We start from the raw sequence: 25196 nt of genomic DNA on the forward strand, positions 1-25196 counted from the left end.
CTCAGGATTTGTTTCCTTGTCATTTACATGCTTCTGTGTTTAATCTCTGAATTCAGTTTTTCACAGCTCTGATGGAACTTTTCCATCTTCACACACTCAGGATTTCAGTTTGAATTCAAACACTAAAGAGATTCTGTCCTCTTTGCCCCATGTGACCTGAGGAGTTTGTCCTGATTGGTTGGAGCTTGTTGGACTTGGTCAGATCTGATTTCTGAACTGAGAGTTTAGCTGCTTCAGTAAAAAGTTGAATTCAGATCTGATTTGATGTCACAGGTTTGGACTTTCAGCTGAATCTGTTCAGGACTCTTTGAGTCTCTGGTTTTATCGCAGCAGGATGAAACTCTTTCACTTTTCCAGCATCCAAACTGAACGTCTCTTTTCTCTGAGCTTCAGGTTTAATTTCTTTAAACAGAAAAACTTAACTAAAAGTTATTTCTGTCTCTGAGGCTCATAAACCAGGATCCAATGTGTCAGAACCTGGAAAAGCTCAGATTCTCCTTCAGTTCAGATTTGCAGAACCAAACCAGCTGTTCCACATCAGGTTTCAGCTCCTGGTTCTGTTGGTTTTACCTGAGATTCTGATGATTGTATTATGAGTAAAAAGCAGACATTTTCTCCCCTTTTAAAAAACTTTCTGAGCTCTTATTGAGATGTTTGAGAGGCTTTTGGTTAAAATACCTGCTGGTTAAAGCACAGCGGCTCTCTGTCTCAGCCCTGTGGAACTCCTCTCTGTTAACAGCCTGTTTCAGGGGGAGACTTAGCAGGAGCTCAGCCCCACCCTTTGGGTGAAGTCAGCAGCTACACCCAATCCTCCCGTTTTACCGAACGGAACCGTTCAACTAGAAAGCTTCAGCTAACAAAGTAATGTGGGAACAATAATGTTCATCTTTCAGAAAGGAGCAGCAGTAACTCCTTAGAAGTTGGTGTACGTCATCTTCATTAGCTAAGCTGTTAGCGTTAGCTGCTGCTAAAGGAGGAAATAAATCAGTAAATAAACCATGAGGAGTTATTTCATTAGCTAAGCTGTTAGCGTTAGCTGCTGCTAAAGGAAGAAATAAATCAGTAAATAAACCATGAGGAGTTATTTCATTAGCTAAGCTGTTAGCGTTAGCTGCTGCTAAAGGAAGAAATAAATCAGTAAATAAACCATGAGGAGTTATTTCATTAGCTAAGCTGTTAGCGTTAGCTGCTGCTAAAGGAAGAAATAAATCAGTAAATAAACCATGAGGAGTTATTTCATTAGCTAAGCTGTTAGCATTAGCTGCTGCTAAAGGAAGAAATAAATCAGTAAATAAACCATGAGGAGTTATTTCTCAGATGCTTCCATTTCCCTGCTCTGGAGTTCAGGCTCTGAGAGTTGGAACTGATCCTCTTTGTGGCTCAGTTCCTTCAGTCCAGCGTTGAACTGGACCAAGTTGTTAAAACAGTGGGATGAAAAGTGTCTGCTGCACATTCACAGTCTTTAGCTAACTCTGCTGGAACATTAGCCTCAGATATAGTTTATCCACTGGGCTCTTATATCCTCTGAGGCTGCTGCTGGATGGAAGATGCATGCTCCTCAGTGCAGCTGACAGCAGAACATTTCCACCAGAAGCTGGCTTCATCCGTCCAGCAGGGTGGAGGTGAGTGGGCGGGGCTTAACAGAGGAGGCGGGGCTTAGCAGAGGAGGCGGAGCCAACTTAAGGAGTGACGTACTTTAGAAATGAACTGGACCAAGTTGTTAAAACAGTGGGATGTAACATTTGATGTCTTTAAGTGTGAAGTTAACATCAACACCTCTGAAGCTCTTCCAACCCACCGGGACGCTTTTAGGGGCTAAAACAGTTTCCTGATATTAATCAAAAACCCAAATAATGAAGTCACCCTTTAGTTTGGTAAATATGAGCTGAGAAAAGGAGAATTTGCATCTTTTTCTTGTTTCCTTGTGAAGTTTCTTCTGCTGTCTGTGAAACCAGACGAACCTTCATCGAACTCTGCAGATGAATCTTAAAAGCACCTTTTTATTGATCTTTGAGCTCAGAAACACAGTAATCTGCAGGGTATTTTGTACAAAGTCTTCACTCTATATTTGAAGAATTGCTTATAGAATTATTGTTGTTGTTGTTATTTATTCGACACTGAGCACCAACTGTAAGTAAAGTTTGTGTGTGAAGGATGGAAAGCTTGTATAAATACACTTTGTCACCTCACAGCCTGTTTGTCTTATTATAAACTCCATGTTCAGTCATATAAAGACCAGCTGCTGCTCAGCAGCCTCAGATCTACAACATGTGAAATATTACACCGTCTCATTATTTATGGAACCAAAACTGAGACAAAATCAATAGAAAATATAAAGAAATACATTATTTCCACGACTGAAATGAAAAGTAAACGATTTGAACTCGTTTAGAGGTTAAAATGCTGAAATCATCTTTTTTTAGATGATTTCTGATTTGATTCAAGATTAATTTTCATATTCAGAGACAATAAATGAAGTTGTTTTATTATTCCAATAAAATTCGAGACGAGTAAAAATGAATCAGAATCAAATGGAAAATAACAAGAAATAAACCTGAGTTCAGACTTAATCTGAAAGTTTCTTCAGCTTCTCTCTGATTAATCTGCAAAGTTAATGCATCTCATTTTATATTCAAGCAGAAATACATTCAACATGTTTTCATGGAAAAAAAACAACTTTATTTTCTTCATTTATTTGGTTCAATAATCCTGACAAAATGTCAGTTTAACACGAAATAAAAACAACAACCTGAGAAACTCAGAGGCTGAATCATCTGTTCAAACAAGAAGGAAAAACTGAGTCGGGTGGTTTTATTATTTTAACGGATTGTTTCCCTCCAGGAGTCACGTTCTCACCTGCTCTGACCACATGTCAGACTCACCTGGACAGGTTGGACCTTCAGTCTGAGCAACAGCTGCGTTTTAAAGAAATCTAACGAATTTGGATCTGAATACATTAAGATTTAGAATATTCAGAGAACATTAGCAACATCTTAAAATAACCATATATTGCGGATTCTTTGGTTTTTATCCACAGAGATAAATCACTCGCTGTTATAATGACATTAAAATCTATTTGAATGATTTGATTTTGATTAAATCCAAAGATCCCGACTCACTATCAGAAATAAGGGTAATCTGGTTTATTTTGTTCCATCAGAATTAAAAAGAAATTAAAAACATTTCCATTAATCAATAAACACAAAATGAAATAACCATATTTATGCTGTTAACTGTTAAATAAAAGTATAAATAATAATAATAATTTATGGGTTAAATTAGCTGATAAAAATAAAGCTTGTGTTTCGCTAACAACTTAATAAAATATCTACTTTCTCGCTGATGTTGAAATTTATTTATTTTTTCTGTGAAAGGTTCGATTAACGGCATGACGTAAAAACTGCTGTCGCAACCAGGAAGTGACGTCACCGCGCCCCGTCAGCCTGTGTTGATGTTTTGGAGAACGGGAAGACGGAGACGCTTTTTGTTTTTGTTCAACCGAACCGTCGAACAGGAGCCGAGTCGCCGCTTCTTCCGCCCGTTTCGGTTCGTTAAGGGCCTTATCTCGGTGTTTGGAGCCACACGGCCGGGCCAGAGGGCGAACAGACCGACTCTTTTGATCCAGAACGGGAGGACTTGTCACCCTCTGACCCCCTCCCCGCTCCCCTCACACATTCTCCACCATGACGATCCTCCCGAAGAAGAAGCCCAGCTCCGGGGTCGGCGTCTCGGACCACGCTGATGACAGCGATCGTCGGAGCGGCTCGGACCCTCATCAACACCAGCACCCGCACGCAGGGCGGACGGGAGCCAGACCAAGGGCTTCGCCTCCGCCGTGGTCATACCAGACCGCTCCGCCCTCCGCCAGGGACGACAGGCGGAGCATCGAGGCGAGCTCCCGGCCGCAGCAGGCCTCTCCGCCGCCCGTCGGCTCCGTGTCCCCGGTGGGGCCGGTCGATGGTCGCGACAGCAGCGGTGGGATGGTCGCCGGGTCCCGCGGGGAGCTCGTTGTGTCGGCCGGTGTTGTCGGATGCGGCGGAGGCATAGGCAGCTGCTGCTCCGGGCCTGGGCTGAGCAAGAGGCGGCGGCAGGCAGGCACCTGCTCCGGCGGGGTAGTGGCGGCTCTGGCCGGGGGAGGCCAGCCGGGGGTGACCGGACCAGGGGGTGTGGGCTCCAGCCAGGACACGGAGGAAGGAGCCGGGAACAATAGCGAGGACGAGTATGAGAACGCCGCCCGGCTGCAGTCCATGGACCCGGCTACCGTAGAGCAGGTAGGAGGCTAACGCCGCTGCTAGCACCGATGCTAACAGCGATGCTAACATTGCTACAAAGGTTGAATTCTGGAGGCTTTTAGGCTTTAAAGTTTATAAACAAGCATATAATGACGGTAACACGGTAACGGAGCCGGAACCTAAAACTCAGTGTGTTTTATATACATTAAAAAAAAGCTTTTTTTTTAATATCCGGTCATATAATCATGTAAAAGTCACACCTGTGTTCATCGCTGACACGGTTCAGGCCAAAGTGTGACCCGTTTTCATGAAGCTTCAGGTAACCATAGCAACGGCGTCGATGTTTCAGGTACCAACAGGTGATAGTAGCTAAGGCCTGGCATTGTTCTCCGTGGTTAAACATACCTGTCCGGGTAACAGCGTCATCACACCTGAGTCATGAACGCTTTTAAGCTAAAACAGTTTGAACAGAATCAGGTGTGACTTCTGCTCTCTGATTGGCTGTCAGCTCTCAGGTGAGTCCACCTCAGTTGGACCTTTAAAATCCAGGAGACTCTGAGATTAAGTCTTAGATCCTAAATATATTGTTTTGTGGTCACATGACCTGCTTCGTTTGACTGGGTAAAGAAAAGCAGCTCATCCTCACAGGTGAGGCGCTAACAGCAGCAGAAGTTGGTTCTGGTTCTGGTGGGTTTCTGTCGCTGACTCCACCTGCTGATGGGAGGAAGCAGCAGGTGTGAACACCTGGAACCGGTCGGGTTCTGCGTCACCTCAGTGAGAAACGTCACGGTCTGAAGCTCCAGGTGTGGAATAAATGTTCTCCAGAACCGGGCCCTGAAGGTTCTGTCAGATCATATAGAATAATACATTATTACCGGGCCCAGAAGGTTCTGTCGGATCATATAGAATAATACTTTATTACCGGGCCCTGAAGGTTCTGAACGCCCTGTCGGACCGGGCCACAGCTCGGGCTGAGTTCAGATCCACAGCACCGTGGACCCACTCTGGGTCGAGGTGTTTAAATATTTCTGTTCTGGGACCAGAACGCAGAGTTCTGTATGAAACCCGAAGAAGCTCCAGGTTCTGGTGACACCAGCTGCAGGCTGTGCAGTCAGAGAATGTTCCTGAGGTTCTGTTTTATCTGAGCTGAACCAGAACCCACCCGACGACCCGTTGGACCAGAACTGCTCTGAGTTTGATCAAAACTTTTTCCAGCTTCAGATCAGTGAAATTTCTCCAAACAAACCCTTTAAGGTCGGTCCTGCGTTCCTCTGGAGTTCTTCTTCTTCTGTTTCCGGCGCTTCGGGTTCCTGCAGCTTTGGGAGCACCTGAACACACCTGAACCCGATCATTAGTTCTGAAAATGACCCGTTTTCCAAAATCTGTGTCAAACATTTTCATTGTGAAGCAGTACGTCCATCTTTGGTTTGTGCAGCGCTTAAAGGTCAAAGGTCACATAAGGACACAAATTAATAAGAGATGTGTGTGTGTGTGTGCACGTGTGTGTGTGTGTGTGCACGTGTTCAGCAGGAGCACTGGTTTGAGAAAGCTCTGAGGGAGAAGAAAGGATTCGTGATAAAGAAGATGAAGGAGGACGGAGCGTGCCTGTTCAGAGCCGTAGGTGAGTCCCTGCAGTTCCTCTGCCAGCCAGCAGGCGGCAGCCGTGAGCTGAGTTTCATAAACCAGGAAGTTTAGCTTTTAACCATCAAAGAGATGCTTTTCAGCTGGAAACACGGGTAAACTCTGCTTAAAACTGAACTGGAGGCAGTTTGGTGCTTCACCTGAATCTGTGAATGAATAAAGTAATAAAATGAAGCCTGGAGCTTTAGCCCTGAGAGTCGGTTCTGGTTGATGTTGGACCGTTCACGCCGCTTTTCTTGGCCTTCCTGCAGTCTGTTTTCAGAAGCTTCAGTAACTCTGCAGATGATCTGCTGCTGGTCAGCTTCACTCGCTCCGAATCCAGGTGGAAGCGCTGAGTTTGCTTTTCTCTGCGTTAAAATGGAGTTAAAATTCAATGGGGGGGGTGACCCAGAAGGGAGCCCTGAGGGACCCCAGAATGGAGCCCTGAGGGACCCCAGAATGGAGCCCTGAGGGAGCCCTGAGGGACCCCAGAATGGAGCCCTGAGGGACCCCTGAGGGACCCCAGAATGGAGCCCTGAGGGACCCCAGAATGGAGCCCTGAGGGAGCCCTGAGGGACCCCAGAATGGAGCCCTGAGGGACCCCTGAGGGACCCCACAAAGAGAGACGGGGTGGAAATGAGAGGAAGAGATGCTGGCGGCGAGGATAAGGTTTCATGATCCTGACTAACAGCAGAACACGCTGGCGTCTCATTGGTCAGGAGCTGCTCCTCTTCCTGGTTTTAAAGATGAAACATCCTTTAAACTCAGAGTTAAGAGTTTCTGCTGCTGTGACCAGTCAGTGTCAGCAGGAGGCGCCGGGCGGCGTGATGCTGTTTGAACGTGCACGTGCGTGTGCACGTGCGTGTGCATGTTACCTGTAACTCACCTTTTGTTATGTAATAAAGTTTGTTTCCAGGTTTCAGTCCAAACAGGAAGCTCCATGTTTCTGAGGAGCTCAGCTGGACTGAAGCTGTTTTACCTGAAGCTGAATCTTTGTTCTTTCCTGGAAACACGAGGACAGAACCGGACAGAACCGGACAGAACCGGACAGAACCGGACAGAACCGGACAGAACCGGACAGAACCGGAGGCGTTTCAGCCTTTTCGTGACATCACAGCTTTTAGGAGCCAGAACGACCATATTTGGACAAGAAGCCTCAGACCCAACTGGACCCAACTCTGAGGCCCGGTCAGAATTTAACGGGGAATTATTTTGAAAACTCATGGGCAACAATAAAGAGCCGTGTGGTTTCACAGCAACTTTTTACATTAAATTCAGTTTTATTTATGAACAACAAATGTTTCTTTTCTTTATCGTTTTATTCTTTAACCAAGAAAAGTTTCCATCTGACAAAATGTCAGCTTTTACTTCAGCTTCAGTCACTCTCTGTGAGACTCCACCTGCAGACTCCACCTGCAGACTCCACCTGCAGACTCCACCTGCAGACTCCCTGTGAGCCTCAGACTCCACCTGCAGACTCCACCTGCAGACTCCACCTGCAGACTCCCTGTGAGCCTCAGACTCCACCTGCAGACTCCCTGTGAGCCTCAGACTCCACCTGCAGACTCCACCTGCAGACTCCCTGTGAGCCTCAGACTCCACCTGCAGACTCCACCTGCAGACTCCACCTGCAGACTCCCTGTGAGCCTCAGACTCCACCTGCAGACTCCACCTGCAGACTCCCTGTGAGCCTCAGACTCCACCTGCAGACTCCACCTGCAGACTCCCTGTGAGCCTCAGACTCCACCTGCAGACTCCACCTGCAGACTCCCTGTGAGCCTCAGACTCCACCTGCAGACTCCACCTGCAGACTCCCTGTGAGCCTCAGACTCCACCTGCAGACTCCACCTGCAGACTCCACCTGCAGACTCCACCTGCAGACTCCCTGTGAGCCTCAGACTCCACCTGCAGACTCCACCTGCAGACTCCCTGTGAGCCTCAGACTCCACCTGCAGACTCCACCTGCAGACTCCCTGTGAGCCTCAGACTCCACCTGCAGACTCCCTGTGAGCCTCAGACTCCACCTGCAGACTCCACCTGCAGACTCCCTGTGAGCCTCAGACTCCACCTGCAGACTCCACCTGCAGACTCCCTGTGAGCCTCAGACTCCACCTGCAGACTCCACCTGCAGACTCCCTGTGAGCCTCAGACTCCACCTGCAGACTCCCTGTGAGCCTCAGACTCCACCTGCAGACTCCACCTGCAGACTCCCTGTGAGCCTCAGACTCCACCTGCAGACTCCACCTGCAGACTCCACCTGCAGACTCCCTGTGAGCCTCAGACTCCACCTGCAGACTCCACCTGCAGACTCCCTGTGAGCCTCAGACTCCACCTGCAGACTCCACCTGCAGACTCCCTGTGAGCCTCAGACTCCACCTGCAGACTCCCTGTGAGCCTCAGACTCCACCTGCAGACTCCACCTGCAGACTCCCTGTGAGCCTCAGACTCCACCTGCAGACTCCACCTGCAGACTCCACCTGCAGACTCCACCTGCAGACTCCCTGTGAGCCTCAGACTCCACCTGCAGACTCCACCTGCAGACTCCCTGTGAGCCTCAGACTCCACCTGCAGACTCCACCTGCAGACTCCACCTGCAGACTCCCTGTGAGCCTCAGACTCCACCTGCAGACTCCACCTGCAGACTCCCTGTGAGCCTCAGACTCCACCTGCAGACTCCACCTGCAGACTCCCTGTGAGCCTCAGACTCCACCTGCAGACTCCCTGTGAGCCTCAGACTCCACCTGCAGACTCCACCTGCAGACTCCCTGTGAGCCTCAGACTCCACCTGCAGACTCCCTGTGAGCCTCAGACTCCACCTGCAGACTCCACCTGCTGTCAGGTGATGATCACAGCGGCCATCAGCAGGTTCCAGCTCCAGCAGAAGAGAAATGTTTAATCCTCAGTGGGTCCACTTCTGGTTCCTTTCACTTCTGATCTCAGTGTCCGTTTCACAGAAATCATCTTGTTGTGATCAGCCTCCATCACCTCAGCCTCCATCACCTCGGCCTCCATCACCTCAGCCTCCATCACCTCAGCCTCAGAACCCTCAAACAGCCGGCGGCGGCCCGGCGTGTTGCAGCTGTTTCAGTTTCAGGTGCCAGGTGTTGGTTTCTGTCTGCAGCACTGAGGCTTTTCTCTGAACTCAGATTAAAGTTCAACTCATTATTTAAGCAGAAGACGACTGATCCAGATCCAGAAAGACTCGCCTCTGAACGCCCAGGACGCCGGATCGGGTCGGAGTTTGTTGTGGAGGCCGTGGTGTCGGGAACATTGGGAGACGTCACTAATGTTACTGTGGCGCAGCTGGCGTTGGGCTCTTTGGTTATGAGGGAGAAAGCTGTTCGAATGCAGACGTTTGGGACCTGAAACGGTTTGTGTCTGAGGTCAGATGGACTGCAGCCAATCAGCTCCTCTGAACGCCCAGCGACCCGCATGGTCACCGACCCGGAGTTCGTTCTGAAGCGGCCCAAATCGAGCCTGTGGAGCCTCAGCGTTGTGGCGCCGCTTTCTGTCAGTTAAAAAGGACCCCACCCACCTGATGATGTCATCACTTACCCCCAGCATGAGGCCTGATGGTGTGAAATATATGAATAGAGCACGAGCCCGTTGTCACGGTGACTGCAGGTCTGTGCTTACTGGGTCAGTTTACTTCAGAAACCCGAAGCGAGGTTCGTCTCCTGGTCTTAGGTCACGTTACCGTTAAAAACCCATCGGACCTGCTGGGTTTTTATCTGGGGAGGAAACGGCAGCCTTCAGCTCTGATGGTGGCGGCGCGTTGAAGCGGCCTCCTGCATCCCAAACATCAGCTGATCAATGCCTCCGGTGTTTGTTCAGACTGTGTGTCCACTGAGCTCAGGTCTGCTGTGTCCTCGCCGGTCATATTAAAGATGGAGGTCTCCAGGTTCTGTTTAATGAGGTTAATAAATCCAAAACGTTTAAACGCAGTAATTAACGGTTCACATGCATTACTACGAGTTACGCTGTGCACATCTCCGGCTTGTTCCATCACTGTTGATGGGAAAGCATCGTTTCCTAGCATCTGCTGCTAACTTACTGCTAACTTCCAGCTAACTGCTAACTTTCAGCTAACTGCTAACTTCCAGCTGACTGCTAACTTCCAGCTGACTGCTAACTTACAGCTAACTGCTAACTTACAGCTAACTGCTAACTCATAGCTAACAGCTAACTTACAGCTAGCTGCTAACTCACAGCTAGCTGCTAACTTACAGCTAACTTACAGCTAACTGCTAACTCATAGCTAACTGCTAACTTACAGCTAGCTGCTAACTTACAGCTAACTGCTAGCTTACAGCTAACTGCTAACTTACAGCTAGCTGCTAACTTACAGCTGACTGCTAACTTACAGCTAACTGCTAACTCACAGCTAACTGCTAGCTTACAGCTGACTGCTAACTTACAGCTAACTGCTAACTCACAGCTAACTGCTAGCTTACAGCTAACTGCTAACTTACAGCTAGCTGCTAACTTACAGCTGACTGCTAACTTACAGCTAACTGCTAACTCACAGCTAACTGCTAACTCACAGCTAACTGCTAACTTACAGCTAGCTGCTAACTTACAGCTGACTGCTAACTTACAGCTAACTGCTAACTCACAGCTAACTGCTAGCTTACAGCTGACTGCTAACTTACAGCTAACTGCTAACTCACAGCTAACTGCTAGCTTACAGCTAACTGCTAACTTACAGCTAGCTGCTAACTTACAGCTGACTGCTAACTTACAGCTAACTGCTAACTCACAGCTAACTGCTAGCTTACAGCTAACTGCTAACTTACAGCTAGCTGCTAACTTACAGCTGACTGCTAACTTACAGCTAACTGCTAACTCACAGCTAACTGCTAGCTTACAGCTGACTGCTAACTTACAGCTAACTGCTAACTCACAGCTAACTGCTAGCTTACAGCTAACTGCTAACTTACAGCTAGCTGCTAGCTTACAGCTGACTGCTAACTTACAGCTAACTGCTAACTCACAGCTAACTGCTAGCTTACAGCTAACTGCTAACTCACAGCTAACTGCTAGCTTACAGCTAGCTGCTAACTTACAGCTAGCTGCTAACTTACAGCTAGCTGCTAACTTACAGCTGACTGCTAACGTACAGCTAACTGCTAGCTTACAGCTAACTGCTAACCTGTTTCCCTCTGGGATCAATACAGTAACTATCTGTATCTATATACAGAGCTGGAGTGTTTCTGACTGGAGGAACAGCTTTGGGAGCCTCTAGCTGCCAGGCTCCACCTCCACCTGCACAGAAGGGGGCGCTGGGTGGATTATTTTATCTTGTCACTGTTTGACAGAAGTTTGTTGTTGGAGGATAAAGTGAGAACGTTAACAACCTTAAAACCTCGTGGTGATGATTATGAGGTCATCAGGCCCTCAGGGCGAAGTCCTGATCCCGGTTCAGTCCAGTGTGAGTGTGGGAAGCATCTGACCTGCTTTACTGGGACATGTTCTGGGTCACAGTTGGATTATTTAACTTTGTCTCCTTGTTTGTCTTCTCTCTTTGACTTAATTCCTGACAGATTAAGCTAAAAGTATTTTTAAAGCACATTTAGGACTTTGAAAACTATCAGTAAGATCATGAAGTGGATCCTAAGGCATGAATTAGTTTCTCCAAACTGTGATATGACAGAGAGGGTTTTATTTTAGTGATGCTCAAAGCAGAGGTCAGAACCAAAAATAACAGATTTTCTGAGAGTTACATTCCTGCATTTAGCATTTATTCAAAGGGAAGAAAAAAGAAAAGAAGAGTGCAAATGTTTATGTTAGTTAAGTGGAGTTCAAAAGAAGGGAAAAGAGGAGAAGGAAGTGAATGAAGGAGGAATGAAACGGCTGAGCAGACCCAGAAATCACTGTGTGGGTTAGCATTAGCATTAGCCGGTGTGGCTCAGTGAACAGAGGGGGGCGGGGCATGTCCTTTTAAGGAGAACCAGAAACACGGCCGGGTTCTGGACCATCTGACCCCATCTGTAGCCCGGAGGCTTTTTGTGGGGTGGCTGTAGCTCAGGGGGAAGATCGGAAGGTCGTGGTTCAACTCCCGGCTGCCCCAGGCGGCATTTGAAGCGTACTTGGGCAAGACCCTGAACCCCATGTTGCCTTTGGATGCGTACATCTGTGGATGAAAGCTAAGGCGTGTAGCGTTAAAGCGCTTTGAGCGGTCAGCGAGACCCCGGGAAAACTTGTTGTTGTGTGTCTGGAACAGCCTGAACTTTCTGATGTTGAATAGTGCAACACGACCGGCCAACAGAGGCCACGCTCAGAGAAGGTCAGTTGGTCAATGACGCTCCATTTCAAACCCAGTCTCCTGCTGGAAATGTCGGGTAGAGTTGGGTATCATCTGCGTAGAAGTGATACGAGAAGCCACATGAGCCAAATGAGGGCCTAAAAAGGTGATGTACGTGGCAAAGAGAAGGGGCCCCAGCACTGAGCCATGTGGGACTCCTGTGTTGAAACTGGGTCAGACTGAGAGCTGCACGTTCTGTTCTGATGACTGTTGGATCCAAACAGGAAGTGACTGATAGATTAATACCAGGCTAAACGACAATGGAAATTAATTAATGGAGCTAAAAGGTTGAAATAATAGTTCTTTTTTATTTATTTGCATAATTTAGTGGCATTTTGATGAATTTATTCAGCCTCTGAAGTATTCTTTTATATTATAGATGTTGTCAGGTTCAGTCCGGCTGCAGAGCCGCAGTCTGGTGGTTCTGCCAGATGTTACAGATGTGAGGCAGCATCTGGGCACCTGGACATAAAAAGAACTGACCTGGAGTCAGCACACACACATAAACACACTGAGAAAACTCCCTTTAACAGGAAGAAACCTCCATCAGAACCAGAACCAGGAAGGGTCCATCTGCCTGGACCAGCTGGGGCTGAGAGGACAGGAAAGAGGGGACAACAAGCAGCGTAACACCAGGCCAGAGACACCTGCTGAGAGAGAGAAACACAAGTTAATGACAGCAATGATGTCATCTGTACATGGAGGGAGGAGAGGTGCATCATGGGAGCTCCCCCAGCAGGCTGGGCCTGTAGCAGCAGAACTATGGGATGTTTCAGGCCCACCTGAGCCGTGAATGCAGGTTGTGTCTGAACCCTCCTGATCATGTGTGGATGGTGGGCGGAGCCTCACAGCCGAGTGTCTCTGCCCTCTGATTGGTCGCTGAGGCATCAACCGCCACTTCTTCTGTGGTGGCTGATCTGTGTGAGTCTCCTTTACCCAGCATGCTTTGCAGCTGCCCCTGTGGTCGGAGTCACACCTGGAAGCTCTGATAAGACAGCGGTCGTTACGCACTATTCTCATGAATGAAGCCCCTCCTCTTTTTCTGAGAATAATGGCCAGGCTGACCAATCAGAGCTGCCTGTGGTTTCCTCTGATGTTCGGGTTCTTTATTAATATTTCTGCAGAAGTCTCTGTGGGTTTCTCAGCAGCTGCTTCACATTTACTGTTTCCTCACCTCCTCTCCTGTCTCCTCACCTCCTCTCCTGTCCCCTCCTGTCCCCTCCTGTGTTTCCTCACCTCCTCTCCTGTCTCCTGTTTCCTCACCTCCTCTCCTGTTTCCTCACCTCCTCTCCTGTTTCCTCACCTCCTCTCCTGTCTCCTGTTTCCTCACCTCCTCTCCTGTCTCCTCCTGTGTTCCCTCACCTCCTCTCCTGTTTCCTCTCCTCCTCTCCTGTTTCCTCACCTCCTCTCCTCTCCTGTCTCCTGTTTCCTCACCTCCTCTCCTGTCTCCTCCTTTGTTTCCTCACCTCCTCTCCTGTTTCCTCACCTCCTCTCCTGTCTCCTCCTGTGTTCCCTCACCTCCTCTCCTGTTTCCTCAACTCCTCTCCTGTCTCCTCCTGTTTCCTCACCTTCTCTCCTGTCTCCTGTTCCCTCACCTCCTCTCCTGTCTCCTCCTTTGTTTCCTCACCTCCTCTCCTGTCTCCTCCTGTGTTCCCTCACCTCCTCTCCTGTTTCCTCACCTCCTCTCCTGTCTCCTCCTGTGTTCCCTCACCTCCTCTCCTGTTTCCTCAACTCCTCTCCTGTCTCCTCCTGTTTCCTCACCTTCTCTCCTGTCTCCTGTTCCCTCACCTCCTCTCCTGTCTCCTCCTTTGTTTCCTCACCTCCTCTCCTGTTTCCTCACCTCCTCTCCTGTCTCCTCCTGTGTTTCCTCACCTCCTCTCCTGTTTCCTCACCTCCTCTCCTGTCTCCTGCTTTGTTTCCTCACCTCCTCTCCTGTCTCCTGTCTCCTCCTCTGTTTCCTCACCTCCTCTCCTGTCTCCTCCTCTGTTTCCTCACCTCCTCTCCTGTCTCCTGTCTCCTCCTCTGTTTCCTCACCTCCTCTCCTGTCTCCTGTCTCCTCCTCTCCTGTCTCCTCCTCTGTCTCCTCTCCTGTCTCCTGTCTCCTCCTCTGTTTCCTCACCTCCTCTCCTGTCTCCTCCTCTGTCTTGTCTCCTTGTCTCCTCCTCTGTCTCCTAAGGACCCCTCAGGTCAGGTTCTGTTATAACAGAAGAACTGGTTCTGTAAAACAGAGGAAACTATAAAACTGGGATGTTGTGAAGCAGCCAGAGTCTCAGAAACTGTTCAGTTTCAGTTGAACTGCCTTCAGAAACGAAATGACTCTGAAGCTGATTTTCTTCGTGGAGCCTGTCTAATGACACCAGAACCAGAGGGTTGGGACAGCTGCAGCTGATCGATTGATCGATTGGCTGAAGTGAGTCAGTGTGTTCAGGGAGGTTCCCTCAGAGCCTCCACCTGAGAACAGCTGCAGGTGACTCAGGCCCACATGCAGACCTGGGTTCTGACCCGGTATCAGTGTTTTTGGCCCTGTGCTGCTCAGGCATGTGTGTTAGTTTAGTTCTGTGTGTGTGTGTGTGTGTGTTAGCAGCCACACACACACACATGCTAACCGCTGGTGAGAAAAAGGAAGCTGTCGGCGGTTCTGAGAATCGCCGCGGTAACGGATCATGTGACTTGCTGGAAATCAAACTGAAGTTGAGCTCATTTACATACCGCCGCCTCCACTGGGGAGGAAGTGTGTGTGTGTGTGTGTGTGTGTGTGTGACTCTGTGTGTGTGTGTGTGTGTGTGTGTGTGTGTGTGTGTGTGTGTGTGTGTGTGTGTGTGTGTGTGTGTGTGTGTGTGTGTGTGTGTGTGTGTGTGTGTGTGTGTGTGTGTGTGTGTGTGTGTGTGTGTGTCTCTGTGACTCTGTGACTCTGTGACTCTGTGTGTGTTTGAGTTAATTTCTGTGTGTGGAGTTTTAGTTTAAAGTTTCAGCTGAATCTTGATTTCAGAAATGAGTGACGTCACATCAGCATCAGCAGCTTCCATCATCATGAAACAGTTGATCAATTCAATTCAGTTTTATTTTATTTATAAAGCGCCAAATTACAACAAAAGTCATCTCCAGGCACTTAAATCGTCCAATTCAAGCCAATTGGAATTCAATTCATTCAATTCAACCAGGAAGAAACCTCTGGCAGAACCAGAACCAGGAAGAAACCTCTGGCAGAACCAGAACCAGGAAGAAACCTCTGGCAGAACCTGGAAGAAACCTCTGGCAGAACCAGAACCAGGAAGAAACCTCTGGCAGAACCAGAACCAGGAAGAAACCTCTGGCAGAACCAGGAAGAAACCTCTGGCAGAACCAGACCCAGGAAGGGTGTCCATCCGCCTCGACCAGCTGGGGTTTGAGAAGACAGAAAAGAGGGAAAAGAGGGGGGAAAAACACCATAACACCATTCAAAGGATATCTGTTGGAACAGGGAAACACAAGTTAATAACCACAATAATGTCACATGGACAGCAGATATTGATCAGTTTTAATGGCTCCTGGTGCTGATCGATACGCTGACGACACGTTAGCTCTGCGTTAGATGATTCGTGTTCTGTTTTCAGTCTGTGTGAAACTCAGTAAAAACTGTGTGAAACTCAGTAAAAACTGTGTGAAACTCAGTAAAAACTGTGTGAAACTCAGTAAAAACAGTAAAAATTGTGTGAAACTCAGTAAAACAGTAAAAATTGTGTGAAACTCAGTAAAACAGTAAAAATTGTGTGAAACTCAGTAAAAACAGTAAAAACTGTGTGAAACTCAGTAAAAACAGTAAAAATTGTGTGAAAGTTTCTCAGTAAAAACAGTAAAAATTGTGTGAAAGTTTCTCAGTAAAAACAGTAAAAATTGTGTGAAAGTTTCTCAGTAAAAACAGTAAAAATTGTGTGAAACTTTCTCAGTAAAAACAGTAAAAATTGTGTGAAACTTTCTCAGTAAAAACAGTAAAAATTGTGTGAAACTTTCTCAGTAAAAACAGTAAAAATTGTGTGAAAGTTTCTCAGTAAAAACAGTAAAAATTGTGTGAATGTTTCTCAGTAAAAACTGTAAAAATTGTGTGAAAATCAGTAAAAACAGTAAAAATTGTGTGAAACTCAGTAAAAACAGTAAAAATTGTGTGAAACTCAGTAAAAACAGTAAAACTTGGTTAATTTGTGTGTTTGAGGAACAGAATAAGTCTCTGACCTAAAACTGCATCCCCGTTGAAGCTGATTTATTGTGAATAAAAGGTGACCCCCCCCCCCCCCCCTCTCTGTGTCTCTCAGCTGATCAGGTGTACGGGGATCAGGACATGCACGAGGTGGTGCGGAAACACTGTATGGATTACTTGGTGAGTCCCTTTCTGTCCTTTCACTCTGACACCTGTCTGCTGTCCGTGTTAATAAAGTTGTTTCGGACAGATGAAGAACGCCGACTACTTCTCCAACTACGTCACAGAAGACTTCACCACATACATCAACAGAAAGAGGAAAAACAATTGCCACGGCAACCACATCGAGATGCAGGCCATGGCCGAGATGTACAACCGACCGGTGGAGGTTTACCAGTACAGCACAGGTGAGTCGGTCCGTCCTCCCGCCTCACAGCCAGCCAATCACAGCCACTGACCCCCCCTCCTCCTGCAGAGCCAATCAACACGTTTCACGGCATCCACCAGAACAACGACGAGCCAATCAGAGTGAGCTACCACCGCAACATCCACTACAACTCTGTGGTGAACCCCAACAAGGCCACGATCGGGGTCGGACTGGGTCTGCCCGCCTTCAAACCCGGGGTACCAGAACCAGAACACACTACACACCCTCTGTTAGTTCAGAACCACAGGCGCCGCATGTTAACCGGTGGGCTTCCCCCCCACAGTACGCAGACCAGTCCCTGATGAAGTCGGCCATCAAGACGTCGGAGGAGTCGTGGATCGAGCAGCAGATGCTGGAGGACAAGAAGAGGGCGACGGACTGGGAGGCCACCAACGAGGCCATCGAGGAGCAGGTGGCCCGAGAGTCCTACCTGCAGTGGCTGCAGGACCAGGAGAAACAGGCCCGACAGGTAGGACATAGCGCCAGGGGGCGGGGCCAGCGCCAGGGGGCGGGGCCAGCGCCAGGGGCGGGGCCAGCGCCAGAGGTGGGGCCAGCGCCAGGGGGTGGGGCCAGCGCCAGGGGCGGGGTCAGCGCCAGGGGGCGGGGCCAGTTCCAGGGGGCGGGGCCAGCGCCTCGCTGAACTGATGCTGCACTCGGCTTTTTGTCTGTTGCATTTCTGTTTTCAGTCATTATCAGCTGTGGAACCAGCTTTAGTTGCCAGTATCTGTAATTCAAACTGATCAGGGAACAGTTAGCAGGCGGAATCTGTGGCTCTGAATGTTAAAGGAAAGGAAACAAGGTGTGTTTGGGGTGATTTAAGACTTTAAATCAGCAGTAAATCTAACAGGGAACCAAACACTGTGAACAAACTGTAACGAGTCGAGCTGCAGAGGTTTAAATCAGACGCTGGAGGAGTCCTGACTGTATGGAAGCTCCAGAACCTTTTAAAGAAAATACATTTTTAAGCTGTAAAAAGAAGAGTAAAAGTTAGCTGTAGCCAGACTGATATCTGACAGCGATCAGAACCAACTGACTTCTTTAATTTAAGGAAACTTCCAGGGTTTAATGTCAGAAAGAGGAGCTGTGACATCATCGAGGCTGCAGGGATCTGTGGGTTTTATCTGCATCTACAGCCGAGTGTCATCAGCGTAAAAATGTTCATTATGTCCGAGCAGAAGCTTGTAAACAGAGAACAGAAGGGGGCCGAGGACTGAGCCCTGTGGTACACCACGAGCGAGCTGAGCCCCTGAGGTGAAGTTATTCAGAGAGACTGAAAGGGCTTAAATAAAGACACATGAGAGTAAATCTGAGAGTAAAACGTTCAGAACTAAGAAAGCTTAAAGACGTGTAAGATAACGGGCCTGACTGTGCCGAGTGGGAAGAATCCCATCCCTGCTGCTTCCCATCAGAACCAAACCGCTGATCCAGATAAACTAGGGTTGGGGTTAGCCTAACCCTGGGGCGTCTCTGGGAATAAAAGCTTCTGACAGAATGAACCAGCAGGGTTCTGCTGTCTCTGCCTGTTTGAATCACTCAAAGCTGTAGAAACAGAGCCGGTTCTGGTTCATGTTGGACCGTGTTGGACCGTCTGTTTTCAGAAGCTTCAGTAACTCTGCAGACTTCATCCTGATTGATTTGCTTTGCATTTAGTTATTTTATTTAGTTATTTTATTTAGCTCTTTTATTTAGTTCTTTTATTTAGTTCTTTTATTTAGTTCTTTTATTTAGTTCTTTTATTTAGTTCTTTTATTTAGTTATTTTATTTAGTTATTTTATTTAGTTCTTTTATTTAGTTATCAGCCTGTTTCATTGCAGAAAGTTAAAATGAATGAACTGCAACATGAGAAGTGATTCACAGGAGTTTGTATCCGTCTTTATGAGCACCACCTCCTCTGAGGACAAACCTCTGATTCTCCTGTGGTTCTCCTCTGGTTCTCCTCTGAGGACAAACCTCTGGTTCTCCTCTGGTTCTCCTCTGGTTCTCCTCTGGTTCTCCTCTGAGGACAAACCTCTGGTTCTCCTCTGGTTCTCCTCTGAGGACAAACCTCTGGTTCTCCTCTGTTTCTCCTCTGGTTCTCCTCTGGTTCTCTTCTGGTTCTCCTCTGGTTCTCCTCTGGTTCTCCTCTGGTTCTCCTCTGAGGACAAACCTCTGGTTCTCCTCTGGTTCTCCTCTGAGGACAAACCTCTGGTTCTCCTCTGTTTCTCCTCTGGTTCTCCTCTGGTTCTCTTCTGGTTCTCCTCTGGTTCTCCTCTGGTTTTCCTCTGGTTCTCCTCTGGTTCTCTTCTGGTTCTCCTCCGGTTCTCCTCTGGTTCTCTTCTGGTTCTCCTCTGGTTCTCCTCTGGTTTTCCTGTGGTTCTCCTCTGGTTTTCCTGTGGTTCTCCTCCGAGGACAAACCTCTGGTTCTCCTCCGAGGACAAACCTCTGGTTCTCCTCTGTTTCTCCTCTGGTTCTCTTCTGGTTCTCCTCTGGTTCTCCTCTGGTTTTCCTCTGGTTCTCCTCTGGTTCTCCTCTGGTTCTCCTCTGGTTCTCTTCTGGTTCTCCTCTGGTTCTCCTCTGGTTTTCCTCTGGTTCTCCTCTGGTTCTCCTCTGGTTCTCTTCTGGTTTTCCTCTGGTTCTCCTCTGGTTCTCCTCTGGTTCTCCTCTGGTTTTCCTCTGGTTCTCCTCTGGTTCTCTTCTGGTTCTGCTCTGGTTCTCCTCTGGTTCTCCTCTGGTTCTCCTCCGTTTCTCCTCTGGTTCTGCTCTGGTTCTCCTCTGGTTCTCCTCTGGTTTTCCTCTGGTTCTCCTCTGGTTCTCTTCTGGTTCTCCTCTGGTTCTCTTCTGGTTCTCCTCTGAGGACCTCCTCTGGTTCTCCTCTGGTTCTCCTCCGTTTCTCCTCTGGTTCTCCTCTGGTTCTCCTCTGGTTCTCTTCTGGTTCTCCTCCGGTTCTCCTCTGGTTCTCCTCTGGTTCTCCTCCGGTTCTCCTCCGGTTCTCCTCTGGTTCTCCTCTGGTTCTCCTCTGGTTCTCCTCTGGTTCTCTTCTGGTTCTCCTCTGGTTCTCTTCTGGTTCTCCTCTGGTTCTCCTCTGGTTCTCCTCCGGTTCTCCTCCGGTTCTCTTCTGGTTCTCTTCTGGTTCTCCTCTGGTTCTCCTCTGGTTCTCCTCTGGTTCTCTTCTGGTTCTCCTCCGGTTCTCCTCTGGTTCTCCTCTGGTTCTCTTCTGGTTCTCCTCTGGTTCTCCTCTGGTTCTCCTCCGGTTCTCCTCTGGTTCTCTTCTGGTTCTCTTCTGGTTCTCCTCTGGTTCTCCTCTGGTTCTCCTCTGGTTCTCTTCTGGTTCTCTTCTGGTTCTCCTCTGGTTCTCCTCTGGTTCTCCTCCGGTTCTCCTCCGGTTCTCCTCCGGTTCTCCTCTGGTTCTCTTCTGGTTCTCCTCTGGTTCTCCTCTGGTTCTCCTCTGGTTCTCTTCTGGTTCTCCTCCGGTTCTCCTCTGGTTCTCCTCCGGTTCTCCTCTGGTTCTCTTCTGGTTCTCCTCTGGTTCTCCTCTGGTTCTCTTCTGGTTCTCCTCTGGTTCTCCTCTGGTTCTCCTCTGGTTCTCCTCTGGTTCTCTTCTGGTTCTCCTCTGTTTCTCCTCTGGTTCTCTTCTGGTTCTCTTCTGGTTCTCCTCTGGTTTTCCTCTGTTTCTCCTCTGGTTCTCCTCCGGTTCTCCTCTGGTTCTCCTCTGGTTCTGCTCGTGTTCTCCTCCGGTTCTCCTCTGGTTCTCCTCTGGTTCTCCTTCCTTCGCTCTTTCTCTCCTCAGAACCTTTAAAGCTGTAAATGTGTCTCCAGCTGCTGTTTGTTATTCCAACAACAGACGACTAACAGCTCTGAACCCGTTTCAGCCTCGTAAAGCCAGCGCCACCTGCAGCTCGGCCACGGCAGCGGCCTCCAGCGGGCTGGATGACTGGAATGCCCGGTCACCGCGGCAACGCGACGCTGACCCCTCCCACTCTGACCTCACTGCCCCGTCGACTCACAACAAGCCCCCCTCCCCCGCAGGAGCCGCCCTCATCCTGAGCAAACCCCCGTCGCCCTGCGCCCCAGGTAACGTGCACACGTGCACACACACACACGTGCACGCACACGTGCACACCCCACAATGTGAGTGTCGCTCTCTGTGTGCAGGTCCCAGTAATCAGAGTCGTCATCATTTGGAGTACAGAGCCATCATGCAGGAGATGTCACCGACAGCGTTTGGTAAGACGCACGCATGTGGGGTCACGGGGGGTCACAGGGGTCACAGGGGGGTCACGGGGGTCACGAGGGGTCACGGGGATCTGCCCATCCTCTGTAAACCTTTGAAAGCACAGAGCTGCTGCAGGAGGCTGTCAGTCTTTCTGTTGTTTACAGTCAGACCTCAGCCTGTGTCAACAGGAAGCAGCAGAGCGGCGCGCGTGCACGTGCACTTGTGTGCACGTGCTCATGCATGTTGCACCTGAACACATCTTTATCTGAACCAGTTTATCAGAACTTAAAGTCCACGAGTAAAATAAAGAGCATGTGCAGCTCAGCTTGTTCTGCAGTTAGTTCTGGTTCCTGTTGCTGCTGCTGGTTCTGGTTCTGGTTCCTGTTGCTGCTGCTGATTCTGGTTCTGGTTCCTGTTGCTGCTGCTGGTTCTGGTTCTGGTTCCTGTTGCTGCTGCTGATTCTGGTTCTGGTTCTGGTGCTGGTTCTGGTTCTGGTTCTGGTTCCTGTTGCTGCTGCTGATTCTGGTTCTGGTTCCTGTTGCTGCTGCTGGTTCTGGTTCTGGTTCCTGTTGCTGCTGCTGATTCTGGTTCTGGTTCTGGTGCTGGTTCTGGTTCTCATCCACAGGTCGCTCAGTGAGGCCTGAAACATTCAGTCTCTGTGGATCAGCTGAGACTCAGCAGCAGCCTCCATGTTCCAGCTTCCTGTCTCTGCTGCTGGTTCTGGTTCTTGTTCTGGTTCTGGTGCTGGTTCTGGTTCTGGTTCTGGTTCTCATCCACAGGTCGCTGAGACTCTGCTGAGACTCAGCAGCAGCCTCCATGTTCCAGCTGCTGAAAGCCAAAACCAGATCAGAAACAAAGTGGAGCAGCAGCTCATTTACTTGGTTCAGTCTGAAGTCGCCTTTGAGCGACTGGCTGATTTCAGACTTTCTGTTTCTGACTGAATATTTCAGCTTCAGAGCAAAGTTTCTGCTTTAACTGACCAGAAGTGAGAGCTGCTCCCTCAGAGTCGGCTTTACAACACATTTGACTCTGATGTTCTGTCTCAGTATCTGTCAGGAGTTCGATTAAAGCAGCAGGTGTTTATCACCTCCTCCACCTCCTCCACCTCCTGCTGAGCAGCAGGGAGACAGTCCAGGAGCCTCCAGTTTTATCGCTTTAGCTGCAGACTTTCCAGCATTTTTACCACTTCTGATCCTAATAAGTATAAATCTGATAAGTAAAGTAAGTCCAGAAGCTTTCAGGATAAAAATCACAAAGTTAAAAAGCTGCTTTTCAACAGAAGCTTCGCAGCAGCGTCCTGAATCCCAATAATCCAGAGCTGGTGGAATAAAAGCAGGAAGAAGAGTTTCCAGCTCAGAGCGGGACTCAACTGAGAGATACGAGCATCCAAAGTGAAAGCTGAGAGGAAAGTTAGGTTCCTGATGTTAGATTTATCAGAAGAAGCAGAGTTTCCCTGAGCTCAGACACAGATCTGTGGGGCTCAGACTCTGTTTCCTCTTCATTAAGGTGCAGAAAGCTGTCAGACATCCAACTTTTAACAGTCTGAGCAGCTGAGAAAGATCTGAAATACAGCTGAACATCATCTGCATAGTGAGAGGATTCGTCCTTAAAGAGGGAGCAGATAGAACAGCAAAGGGCCCAGAACTGAACCCTGTGGGACACCGTAGGAAAGAGAAATACAGCTGAGCATCATCTGCATAGTGAGAGGATTCGTCCTTAAAGAGGGAGCAGATAGAACAGCAAAGGGCCCAGAACTGGACCCTGTGGGACACCGTAGGATGACTAACCCTGAAACAAGATCACTAACCGCTTTGTTCATAGTTCAGAAAAAAGAAAAACGTGGAAATGTGTTCAAAATCCAATGTTCACACCACGCAGTGATGTCATCAGTGATGTCACCACATGATAATTAGGTGTTTAGTATTTCTCCCTTTATCTCTGACTGTTGTTAATCTGCCGCCTTTAAAATGGGTCACTTGGTTTCGGGGTTCTGGTTAAGTTTCTGGGTTCTGGTTAAGTTTCGGGGTTCTGGTTAAGTTTCGGGGTTCTGGTTAAGTTTCGGGGGTTCTGGTTAAGTTTCGGGGTTCTGGTTCTGGTTAAGTTTCTGGTTTCTGATTAAGTTTCGGGGGTTCTGGTTAAGTTTTGGGGTTCTGGTTAAGTTTCGGGGCTCTGGCTAAGTTTCGGGGCTCTGGTTAAGTTTCGGGGTTCTGGTTAAGTTTCAGGGCTCTGGTTAAGTTTCGGGGCTCTGGCTAAGTTTCGGGGCTCTGGTTCTGGTTAAGTTTCGGGGTTCTGGTTCTGGTTCAGTTTCTGGGTTCTGGCTAAGTTTCTGGGATCTGGTTAAGTTTCGGGGCTCTGGTTCAGTTTCTGGGTTCTGGTTCTGGTTAAGTTTCGGGGCTCTGGTTCAGTTTCGGGGTTCTGGTTCTGGTTCAGTTTCTGGGTTCTGGCTAAGTTTCTGGGATCTGGTTAAGTTTCTGGGCTCTGGTTAAGTTTCGGGGCTCTGGCTAAGTTTCGGGGTTCTGGTTCAGTTTCTGGGTTCTGGTTCTGGTTAAGTTTCGGGGCTCTGGTTAAGTTTGGGGGTTCTGGTTCAGTTTCTTGGTTCTGGTTCTGGTTAAGTTTCGGGGCTCTGGTTCAGTTTCTGGGTTCTGGTTCTGGTTAAGTTTCGGGGCTCTGGTTCAGTTTCTGGGTTCTGGTTCTGGTTAAGTTTCGGGGTTCTGGTTCAGTTTCTGGGTTCGGGTTCTGGTTAAGTTTCGGGTTCTGGTTAAGTTTCGGGTTCTGGCTAAGTTTCGGGGTCCTGGCTAAGTTTCGGGGCTCTGGTTAAGTTTCTGGGTTCTGGTTAAGTTTCGGGTTCTGGTTCAGTTTCTGGGTTCTGGTTCTGGTTAAGTTTCGGGTTCTGGTTCAGTGGAGAGCGCCCACAGGGATATAAACCCGACGTTTCACCTGTTTCAGGTCTGACGGACTGGGAGGACGATGAGATTCTGGCGTCGGTTCTGGCCGTCTCCCAGCAGGAGTATCTGGACAGCATGAAACACCAGGGCGCCGCCACCGCCATGCATCGAGAGAGGGAGCCGTCGCCTGACAGCAGCTGATCCCGGCGACCCACACACAGCGCCACGCTGACCCTGCCTCACCCCTCCCCCCCGCCTCACTTCTGACCCACAGACGAAGCTTGAACAGGGAAAAAATAAAACCTCCAACCAAGATTCACTCTTTTTTCTTTACCATCGGCTTCCTCATGCCTCCTTCCTGCCTCGCCTCCTCTTCCTCCCACTTCCTGGTTATCTCTCAGATGGAGCTCGGTCTTAATGCTGATCTGGGATCAGTCGTCATTATTTAAACATCGTTTTCGGCAGCTTTCAGCAGTTTGAATTTTAATCCTTCAGTGGTCACAATCAGGCTGCTAGCTCTGTTGCTAACGGAGCCATTGGTTTCAATGAAGAATGCTAATCAGAACTGAACCTCGCCGCCTGTCTGTGATGTGTAGGCTACGTTAGCGCCCTCTGTAGCGAGCAGGCTATCACACTAAGAAGTCTTATTATGTTTTTTGCTGCTGTTAGCTTAGCCGCCAACAGCCAAATCATCTCCCCACCACTGGCGGCCATTTTGTGTCAACACATCATCATCTGACGAATGAAAGCCTTCAGCCTTGCGGCGTGTAACACCTCCTCCCTCCTCCTCCTCCTCCTCCACCTTCATCATCAGACTTATTTAGCTGCATGTTTAATTGACCACGGCCAATATCATCATAGAGAAAAAGCGACAAATAAAAAAAGAAGAAAATAGAGAATTGTCATACTTATCCTCTTAATGATTGATTATTGTTGTTATTATTAATAATATAAGTTTGTTTTATTTTATTTTCTCGTTTGGGATGAAAAACCTTTTTTTCTTGGAATAAAAAGAGGAAAATGTTTCTGAAAAAGTTTGTGTTTTTATGACTTCTTTCATTCATGTTCTAGTTTTTCTTTTCAGAGGCTAAATCTGTCTTTTATAAGCATTCAGTTTAATGAGGAGGAAGAGAAAACAGCCTGTTTTTAACCAGGAGTAGGAGCTGATCAGCAGTGTAAAGGTGGAGGTTCTGCTGAGGAAGCTTTTAATTTGTCAGACCAAAACAGGAAGTGATGTTCAGGTCAGTTTTCATCCTGCGAGAGGTTAAAACAATGAGAAGAGAGATGAAACAGAGTCGGAGAAGCTTTTTTATCTCGACTCCAGACTGATGGAGACCATTTCTGATGAGGCTTGGGCCAAC

At 48.4% G+C, this 25196-nt stretch overlaps 1 protein-coding gene across 2 annotated transcripts; it reads left to right on the top strand.

Moving 5' to 3' along the window:
- The first annotated feature begins 3425 nt into the window (after window positions 1–3425).
- Window positions 3426–24869, top strand: otud5a (OTU deubiquitinase 5a). Of its 2 annotated transcripts, none has more exons than XM_072366668.1 (9): window positions 3426–4271; window positions 5760–5853; window positions 16446–16510; window positions 16581–16737; window positions 16806–16954; window positions 17041–17226; window positions 20607–20808; window positions 20890–20961; window positions 23897–24869. In XM_072366668.1, the coding sequence occupies exons 1-9, from the start codon at window positions 3684–3686 to the stop codon at window positions 24034–24036; spliced, it is 1653 nt and encodes a 550-aa protein (XP_072222769.1). In that variant the 5' UTR covers window positions 3426–3683; the 3' UTR covers window positions 24037–24869. The 2 variants fall into 2 exon arrangements, with proteins under 2 accessions (XP_072222769.1, XP_072222770.1); XM_072366669.1 differs by having other exon boundaries at window positions 5763–5853.
- The last annotated feature ends 327 nt before the right edge of the window (window positions 24870–25196 follow it).

This window comes from Leuresthes tenuis, unplaced genomic scaffold (genome assembly GCF_036924035.1).
Source record: "Leuresthes tenuis unplaced genomic scaffold, fLeuTen1.0.hap1 SCAF_16, whole genome shotgun sequence".
In the NCBI taxonomy this organism is placed as follows: Eukaryota; Metazoa; Chordata; class Actinopteri; order Atheriniformes; family Atherinopsidae; genus Leuresthes; species Leuresthes tenuis.